This window comes from Cryptomeria japonica, chromosome 8, assembly GCF_030272615.1.
Source record: "Cryptomeria japonica chromosome 8, Sugi_1.0, whole genome shotgun sequence".
NCBI lineage: Eukaryota > Viridiplantae > Streptophyta > Pinopsida > Cupressales > Cupressaceae > Cryptomeria > Cryptomeria japonica.
The window spans coordinates 651727783-651738628 of NC_081412.1; the positions used below are offsets into that span (position 1 = coordinate 651727783).

The 10846-nt window shown below is 33.8% G+C and overlaps 1 protein-coding gene across 1 annotated transcript; it reads right to left on the reverse strand.

Moving 5' to 3' along the window:
• Nucleotides 1-1500: 1500 nt before the first annotated feature.
• Nucleotides 1501-5416, reverse strand: LOC131069307 (uncharacterized). Its single transcript, XM_058004673.2, has 2 exons — nt 4840-5416; nt 1501-3684 (listed from the first exon to the last, which is right to left on the reverse strand). Exons 1-2 carry the CDS (start codon nt 5377-5379, stop codon nt 1927-1929), a joined length of 2298 nt encoding a protein of 765 aa, XP_057860656.2. The 5' UTR covers nt 5380-5416; the 3' UTR covers nt 1501-1926.
• Between the last annotated feature and the right edge of the window lie 5430 nt (nt 5417-10846).

The following is a 10846-nucleotide window of genomic DNA, read 5'->3' on the forward strand; positions in this document are numbered from 1 at the left end:
TTGATAAATTCCAAGTTGTAGTCATGTAAAGAAATTCTTAGTATTTTTCATGAAATATTATTTTAGACCCTATGGCCAAACATAATAAGCAAAAGATTTGGAAAATACATTCCAAGGTAGTTATGCTAAACAAACAAGAGATATAAAATTTTCTCAAATTTTAGTTCATATCACCCACACATTATTCTCTCTACATAAGATTTGGCATAGATTTTTTATTTGAACAAAGATTCACCATTTGATTGATTTTTTTGACAAAATAAAATTCTTATCATACCTAAAACCAACACAAGGCAATTTTAACTATACAAATGACTTATTATTATTTTGTTATGCCCTATATTGCTAAGAATCTTAGAGCTACTTATCAAAGTGTGGTAATAAGCATGATATTAGAAGCTTATTTTGATGAAAATTTTGAGAAATATAAAAGTAGAGTGGGTCATTCTAGAACTCATTAATGAGGACTCAATTTCACCTATGTGTGAATATTTTATTTGAGAATTTAATGAATCTGTGGAATTAAGTGGGATACAAAGAGTAAGTGAAATTTAAGTTCAACATCTTGTACTATAGCTAGGTACATTTTTTGAGGCTCACGAGTTTGAAGCTTTTATTTGAGTCTTATATCACTTGATAGACTATGACAAAATGAATAAATTATAATTTTAAAGAAAAAGGTATTATGATCAAAAAGTGGTTTCAACTTATTACATGAATCTCTATTTTTATGTATGTCAAAATAATTTGAAATGATTTGTATTGAATTGATTTAACATATATGAAAAATGAATGTTTAACTATCCACAAAATGATTTTAATATATTTGTGTTGCATCCATAAAAATTGGAATATATTTTTATATTCATGTGAATATTATATATTTTCAATAATGTATGTTATATTTTTTTATTTATTTTTACATCAATGTATCCATGTTAAAACTCTTGAGAAATATCCATTCAAATAGAACTATTATTATAAAAAGGCTGAAAGATATATCAAAGATGTTTAAATATTTTATTAATTTAAAATATTAAAAAAAAATGGGGGTATTTCACAATTAAAGATTTGAAAACCATAATAAAAGTTAAAATCATAACATTCAGGTTAAAATTGTAGATTTGAATATCAAAACCACTAATGTAGGTTTTATCCAAATTCAAATACAATCATAAAATTTCTAAAACATAGTTATTATACTTAATTTCTCTCAAATATTTTTTCAAATAATCAACAAAAATACATTATTATATATTTTCTTTCAATATTCTCTTTTTCATTTTCAAAATATATATTAATTTTTACTATTTTATTACCAAATCAAATACATTTTTTGAATCTAATTTAGATATCTAGACTAAATAAATTATCAACATTAAATATTTATGTAACAAATTTTATATTATAAATTTTCTTAAATTAAATTATTTTTACTTTACAATCAAATATACAATTTTTTTATCCAAAAGTTTGGAATAAAAACTTATCCCTCCCAGATTCAAGTTTGAAATCAAAACTTTTCCCTTCATTAACAATGTACATTTTTGGGAATGATCACATCCCATCATCTGCAGGGCGGGGAACATCAAATTTAAATTTCATATAGTTGGTTTATGGGCTGAGCTGCTAACTCCAACTAACCACTGATAGTAATGGCAAATGTTTATGGAAAAGAATATTGATAAGGGAACGGAAAGTTTGAACGGGTATAAACATATATTATTAACAACTTTTTTCTTATGAACTTTTTTCTTATCAACTTTCTTCTATCATTATAAACATTTATTTTTAACACACTTTTTTATCAAACTTTCTTCTATCATCATAAATGATCACTAAACATGGACATTAATCCATAGTCTTATACAACCCATCCCACAAAACTAAAACCAAAACAGAGGGAAAAAACTTGGACAATGTACCCTAATAATAACGAGGTGGAATTGTGGTCTTGCGTTTCTCTAAGCGTTTCACCTCTTTCATCAGCGCCGTTGCTTTTCCTGTTATATAAAGTGCTCTAGCTATGCTATTTTCATCAGACTGTTTCGCCCATTTACTAGTTCTTTCAACTATGATGAGCTTGGCTTTTGCAATGGAAGCATATATAATGTCTGCTAACGCCAATTGCAACTCCTCTAACAATTCCCGGGTATCAGCATTATAGTTGCGAGCAATACTTTTGCATAGCTTGTACACAGCATTTCCCCCTGCAACTTCCTTCCAGTCCATGGAATCATACGCTCCTCCGCTCTCCAAATCTCCACCCTCAGCCTTTGTCTTCTCCACCTTACTTTTTAGTCCAAGTCTATTAACCATGGCCGATATAATATCCAAACCCCTGGGATTATATACTTTCCTTTTACTTTGCTCTGCAAGCTCATCAATTGCTATAAATGAGCATTCAGATGTTGTATGAAAAATTCTTCTCGGGGGAAGAACCCCTTTATCCACACTTGTTTCCAGAGTAATGAAGAGTTCATCTGCGGCCTTACACGTGATGCGGTTATCTTCATGGGCATCAACAAAATCTAGTATTTCCCATGCTTGAGAGTATGCCTTTAGAGAATCCTTTACCTCTTTGGGAGGAAAATCATGAGAAGTATTACCAGAAGCGTCAGAGCATTCTGATGAATTACAGACTGGAGAGAGATGGATAATGATACTAATCAAGGAAACTGCTGTCATTTTCCAAGATGTTTTAGTGGCCTCTACAAACTGTTTCTCAACTTCTAAGGGCTTACAATCCTCAATAGAAGTCATCTGCCATAAGTACTTGAATCCTCCTGCAGCCTCTTTAGGATCGAAACTGCTAAGATCTAAACCATCTCTCTCCTTTCTACGTGCCAGCAAAGCAACCAACTCTTTACAACTAGTTTCCCCATCATGATTGCCATGTGTGATAAGATCCTTTGCTTTTGCAATGGACCTTTTATTAGCTATCCACAGGCTTTCTCGAGTCTCATCCAGCATCTCTAGGCCTTCCAAAACCTTTTCATAATTTGAGAACTTCTCGAATTCCTTTGCACTTTGCTTGGGCAGTATGCAACACAAACCGGACATGCATCCACTTTGAAAAAAGCTAACAGAGATGATCCAACATAGTTTGCTGAAGGATACCGTTAGCCATTGTACCATCATCATCAAATACAAGAACATCCTTGGGATCTGGTTTTTTGTTGTTTGCTTGACGACAAGCTTGTGAACTTCTGTATCAAGCCTTTCTTCAGGCAGAAGCTTCAGCTCTTTAGCCCTTATCAAATCTTTAATGTGCCTTGTCCAAAAATCTTCGACTTTACAAATGGTCCGCCAGGTCTCTGAATGCCATTTTAGGTAATATCCTGCAGCTATTCCAGATCTCCATGTCACGATTACCCAGCCTATGAGGATGAACGCAACTTGTAGAAAAGTCACTGCCAACTTCAACAGATTAAAGGTTCCATGTGTCTTAAGAGATGGACCACTCATAAACCATCCTATCATTGAACTCCCAATTAGAAGCCACAGCATGACTGCAGCAGAAGAGCTCAACGGTGACTTTGCAATTATAAATTCAGGAGTGTAAGCCCGAGCAACAATCCATGCTTTCAGCACTTTATCTTCAACATCACGCCACCTCCATTGCTTTACGTCAGCATCCCTTTCTGGCGGTAGAATCAAAGGAATCTTTTGAGAAAAAATAACCTGCTAGCAAGGAAATTTAAACAAAGAGACATTAGGGCTGGGTTTTGAATTCCAGAGTTTGGTATTTGGTATTTTCTATTAGAAAATCTATAAGTAAGCAATGTACGGATTAACTTGTAACTGATAGGCATTGTAACTACATTTTAGTCATTGTAACTATAGTGAACGAGTCAATTGCATTCATGGAGATCTTAATGATCCTAGGAAAGAAAACATCGTGCAAATCTTATTATAATAAAAAACAATATGCCATTTGGTATATTGAACAAAGACAATATCACACAGTAATGTGATTATTAGGTCTGAGAAAACTACTAGGGGAAATTCGTAAGCAACATGAAGCACCTCCATTAAGGAAATTCCATGTTATGGTCTTACAACATTTAATTTAACATTTGAATAATGTCAATTACATAATTTAAATAAAGATCTATCATGATCCTCTTGCAACCGCTCTGCTCTGACATTTAAAAGCTCAGTTCTCATTCCACACTAAAATAACCACACTGCTTTCTACCAATCTTTTTGCCACTCCCTATGGCCCTTTGAATTGTTTCTAGGGCTGAGATGAAGCCTACTATGGATGATGTGCTCACCCAAGAGGGAGGTTAGGGACTGGGTGACTCTCCTCTCTCTACCATCTTCTTTGCTTGACAATGGGTCTATCCCTGGCAACAGATCTGCTGACACCTTTCAAGCCACATTATCTTCTTATGTTGTGGCTACCATCCATAATCATTTAGCAGATGTTCATCTCCCACAAGATCTAAACTAGTTCTTCTCCCCTGTTCTCTATTCACCCCATTAGTTATTCTACGACTGGATATGATGGATAATGAACTGTTCTTCAGTAAGAATGTTCTGTTTTATAGGTTTCAAGATCTCTGGTTGTTCCTCCCTGATTTGTGAATGGATGGATCTCAAAACATTGGCTCCCTATTTTGGAGGATATAATAGAGATTTATCCCTAGCCTATGGGTTCTTTGTGGCGAATTTTTAATTCTTCAAAGGATAGAAAAACTATCCTAGACAAAAGAAATGAAATGGATAGATATGAAACACATTCCAAGAGCCCAAATAAAGAAGACTATTGAGAGATTGACAAAAAGAGAAGCTATGCCAAGATTTCTTCAAATTTCAAATTGGATAACTTACCTGGATGCCTAGGCTGGCGAAGTGGGCGCAGGCCAGGAGGAGGAGGAGGAGTACGAAGGAAATGGTTATTATGATTGCCGATCCAACGAAGGCATGCTCACTCGTAACCTTCCTTCCAGACCATATCACATTGTGAGTTTTTGCATGGAGATAGACTCTGTATAATTCAGAGCTCATTTGCAGGACGATTGTAATTCCCAAAGCGCTCAATTTGCCCCAAAACTCTATGGAGCCCCTGGCAGCCATACTTGGCATTAAGTATGCCATCACCACACACAACATGACTCGGCTACTATGGATCATCCACAAGTCATGCTTTAGCACATTGCCCGCCTTACCCAGTGCGTCCTTGGACAATGTACTCTGCCCACAAAGTAAGCTAAGCAGCTGGATAATAAAAGCACTAAGCACAAGGTAATGAGAAGGAACCCAATGGGCTTTCCTACTATATGCTTTCCATACATCCACTAAGATGGAGAATGTAAATATAACTACTACAGCCAGCAATACTGATATTCTTGCAAGGTCACCAATCTCCATGATTTAACAGACTTACAGCTAAACTCACTATCGTGCATGCAGCAAGTAAGTTTAAATAGACAGAATTACTTGGGAAACAAATAAACCTAAAATTCCAAGGACAAACGAATTTGTTGAAATACATTTAAAGTAATAGGATAAAGAGTTACTTGAAAACTAATTAAGGAAAAATTATGTTAGGAACATTATTTTTGTTCTTAATCGGCGATACATCGTATAATCCGTAGATGGAACAGAAGCCATATGACCCTATAACGTGAGGAGCGTATTGTTTTTCACAGTTGTTAGGATAGACAAATGGAATTTGAAAAAGCAGCAGCGTATTGAATGAAAGACTAAATGAAATGTTTTTGTTTGCCGACTGTTCTTCTTTCACAAGCGTATAATCATGTGGGCCACTGGTCGAAGATATTATTCTTACTTTATAATGTCGGTCAAGAAACTTAATTTTGCATTTCAAATAAATATGCTTATAGAGAATAATATGTAACACTCACAAAATGTTTACCAATTCAATAGTAATTTTTTTCGATGGTTTAAGAGGGTGGGTTTATGTTTTAACTTTAAAACATAAATTCATTTACTATGAAGAATGTTAAGGTAGTGAGTACACTTTTAGATGATAACTTCAAATTATTTTCTAAATATGTGGATTACATGAAAAAAAATATAAATGTGGAAAGAGTGTCTTACTCCTCTACTATTGGGAGTTTAATGTATGCGTTTTTATGCACAACACCTAACATCACTCTTACAATGGGAGTGGTCAATAGGTATATGAGCAATCCAAGAATAAATTATTAACAAATTATAAAATAGATTTTAAAATAATTGAAGGACACATCATGTTATGTTTTGAGATTTAGAGAAGAGGGTGTATAATTATAGGGATTTGTTGACTCTGACATGGCTAGTGAGTTAGATGAAAGACAATCAACTACTAAGCATGTGTATACTTTTTCAGGGGAAGTGATCAACTCAATTTCTAGATTGTAATCACTATAGGAGTTAAGGAGATTTTTTTAATTAAGTAGGGTTTTGCAAGGACCCAAAACCTTTTATAAAGCACAAAACAACCAAATCAAAAGTAGTTTTGAAATAACAAAATAGGGTGACCAACCAAAAAATAGCAGAGTTGGAATAGATTTGGAAATATCCAAGTTAGAATTTGGTCTTTGGGGCTATTTATCTAACAACATGACCTGAGAAGAAGAATCTTCTTCTTCTTTGTAAGATTCTTCTTCATAGATTGTACAATTGTCCAAGAAGAGACATCATCAAAATCCAAAATCCTTTGACATGGGAGGAGGTACAATTGTCGCTAGGTGAAAATGAATTGATAAGATGCCTTTATATAGGGTTCCCTGGGTAAATTACCGATTAGGCCGATCTCAACGGTCAAGTATAGGCACAAGGACCAAATGTCATTGGGAAATTAGAGATCCTGCCCCATTTCAAATTGGGGCCAATTTAAGGGGGACCGGAACATTTTGAGGTGCCATAGTCTAGACCAAGATGCTCCACGTCCTGGTTCTCGAACAAACAAGACAAGTCAATCAACAAATAGGGAAGGGACCTCCATGATGGGACTGTTGAAAATATTATCATTGATGTCAACACAATCAGTTGTGTTTGTTCGGTTTCGCCATTGATATTAAATAAGAATTAGTTGACAAAGCATGATGGACAAAGACCACTAAACATTGACGAAGTATTATTTAGAAGAGTTAGAAAAGAATACATGAGGCATACATATGATATGAAGAGAACGAATGATTCATGAGACTAGCGGGAGTGTGTAATATAAATAGATGAAATACATGATTACACAACGATAATAATACTGGGAGAATTTGATGAACATTAATAAAACAGTTATTTTCGATACATTGGCTAGTGTGTAAATATTCTAAGAAGACATTGAGAAGAGAATTAAGGAATGGTTTAGAGCGAAGACTTGTGGGTGTCGATTTTCCTAGCGATAAAGATTTCTATCGAGTTCATTCATTGCATAAAGTGAATAAGTTTTGAAGCCGTCCATTCACTAAAGTAATGACTATATTATATTTGGCATAGAGATGCGATGAATTTATGCTTTGATTATAACTTTCTGCCCTCGAGTATCATTTCTCAATATCCGACAACGTGGTGACATTTCACTGTTGGTACAAGTTAAAGAAACGTTCACATTATAGTGACCAATTCAATAAGATTCATATGAACGACAAACCCAAGAAGAAAGAAAAGATGATGCAGATGGGCATGATGAGCAATTCAAAAGGGAGTGCGATTTGGTTCAAATATACAAACAACACTAAGAGAAAGATGGAGCGCTTTCTATCAAAGGCAGAGATTCATTAATAATGTCAGCGACTATTCATTACAATGCAAAACAAGTCAGAAATTATTCATCGCTGTCCAGTTTGAAAAGATTCATTACATAGGACAACTCTTATGTATAAACAAATATAAACTTAACAACAACGTATAATGAAAGGATAAAATAATATGGTGATCGATTCATTAAGGAGAAATTAATTATTAAGTGGCAGATGGAATCAAGGAAAAGTTCTATAAGTGTGATTTCATAAGAGCCACGATGGATAGGATGTGACTAAAGACAATCATGATGTGGGTTCATCATTCAAGATGTGAGCTTAATGATTAATATTTTATTAACAATTAAATATAATTATCATAAGGCAGCGACTCAATGAAAGAATAGTCAAAGACTGAAAGGGAGCAAATAAATCAAGGCAGCGATTACAAATTTGTTTATTAATTCAAAAAGATATTGTTAAAATGCGTGATAATATGTTGACTTGAAAGGTGCAATATGAGTCGGATTGTGTGGTTAGGGTCAACAAAAATCATCATTATAAAGAGAAGGTGCTATTACAAAAGAAGTCACCTTGTTTTAAGACTGTGACTATCTTTGGAGATTCTTCAATGAAGAGACATATCCTTGATGAAAACGTAGATATACATATATTATTGGTGGTATGTAGTGATTCTTTCTTTTATTTATTAAACTCTTTATAATCAATATAATTATGGATTCTCCACATCCTTTAATTAAGAAAAAATATTTGATTCTTTCAAATTTTATTAATGTTATCTTGTATTTTATCACAATTATGAAGAATAAGATTTCTAGTGCTTCTAATATTAAGTTTTGTATCCCTTTCCAGTGCCAAAAGTAGTCAAATAATTCCAACAATAATATGAGAGCTTTCATTTTTTAACAATTCCTAGTGAAATATCACATGAAAAGATTCGTAGAATACTAAAACCTTTATTTCTCACAAATAGATACTAAACATTTCAAATTCATAGCATATCTAATATGCAACTCTTGAGTATGGATCAATACAAAGGCTTTGTTGAAAGCACAAAGACAATAGTCTTCCCCATTCTAGAATTTTCTTGGAAAATAACATCCATACCAAGGTTGGATTGACAAATGTGTTCATGTTTCACTTCTAAAGGATTCTCTCTTACATCCAACACTCTAAACACCCAATTGTTTCTAGCTTCTAACTTCTTTGGATGCAATGGTTTAGTCCTTGAAACATTTATATACCTAAAATCTTGGTTCTCTTAATGTGAGGTTGATTAGATCTATGAGGATGCACTCTAAAGGCATTAAAAAATAATGAGATGTGAGTGTATACTTCCTATCTATTATACTTATTGCACATAAAAAAAAAATCATACTCCTATGCTAGATTTCACCTATGCCTATCCTACAAAGTACATCTCGCAAGCTTTCATTTTCTTGGGTCATCCTATGAGTGATTTAAACCCCATCTATCTTCTTGACACAATATTTTGAATTTAGAATACATGGAATAATATTACATGTTTCAATCATATTTCTTTAATAATACATATGCAAATTTATAGGAACTGGATCTCTTATATCATAGGAGAGATACTATAATAGCTCCCTTTATATATATTAGTTGTTTTAACTTCTAATAACTTAAATCGTTATTGAAATTTGTACAAAAAATTATAACAACATTAAACTAACCTATATACATGATATTCAAATCAAACTTACACCCATATAAGGACTAATTATTAACAAGATAGAGAGGTAAAAAGAGTTAGAGACGTAGAGAATAAGGTAGAGGTAGTTAGAGATGTGTTGGTAAGAGTGAGAGAGAGGGGGGAGAGAGGGAGATTTAGGTAGAGAGATATGCGATAAAAAGAGTGGAGAATCTAGGAGGGAAGGAGAGAGACAAAGAGAGTTCAAGAGGTAGAGAGGAAAAGAGTTAGAGAGATAGCTGGAGATGGAGAGAGATAGAGGTGAGAAAAAAAGTAGAGATGGAAGGATGGAGGGAGAGAATGGTAAGAAGGGAAATAGAGAGATTTTGGTAGAGATAGAGATAAGTGATAAAAATGGTAGAAAGAGAAGGAGGAAAAGAAGGGGAGATAGGGAAAAAGAGATAGACAGAGGTGAGAAAATGAGTAGAGAGAAGAGTGAGGGAGTGAGTGATATTTAGGGAGGGAGAGAAATAAAGAGAGATAGAAAAAGATAGAGAGATTTAGAGAGAAAGAGGAAGAGACAGAGGGAGAGATAGAGATGATAAAAAGAGTAGAGAGGGAAGGAGAGAGGAAGGTAGTAGAGATAAAGAGAGTTAGTAAGGTAGGGAGGTAGAGAGAGGAAGGGAGAGAGGGGTTTGGTAAGAGTCAGAGAGAGGGGACTCAAAGGGAGGGATTCATACTGAGAGAGAGAGAGAGAGAGAGAGAGAGAGAGAGAGAGAGAGAGAGTCCTCGACGTAGAGATTTTTGTTTTATAAAATATCATATTTTGTGTTTCATCATTTTTGTGGATTTAATGTTCACCAAAATGATCTCATATTATGTGGAACATCAAATGTGGTCTCATTTTACGCTTCACAAAATGTGTGCATGTTGTGTTGAAAAAATTTCTCTTCCTTTTTTATTTGTAAAAAGGTTTGGATAATGAATCTAAAAACTTGGATTGTTTATTTACCTCCATTTGACATTCATTCTCATTTATCAACTTGCATGTCATTAGGTTTATACATTATATAATTTTATTTTATTTTGTATTAAGTATCATATAATTACAAAGCTCATTTTTTGCTCATTGGAGCATCCACGTTACAAACTTATTACAAATACCAGCTCCTTTTGAGCAAACTTATTACAAATACTAGCTCCTTTCGAGCACAAAACTAGAAACAACAATTGGAAGACCAAGGGTCACAACTTAGAAATCCACTTTAAACAATGAAACACATACAACCAATGGAAGACCAAGAGTCACAACTTAGAATTCTACACAAAGGTGTCCCTCATGGGAGTTGAACTTGAGTCTCCACATTGAGAACTCAATGCTTTAACCAGCTAAGCTCAACCCCTTGGACTATTATATAATTTTATTTAATAAAATTACTACAAAAATATCACACATCTTCTTAGCTTTCTAACC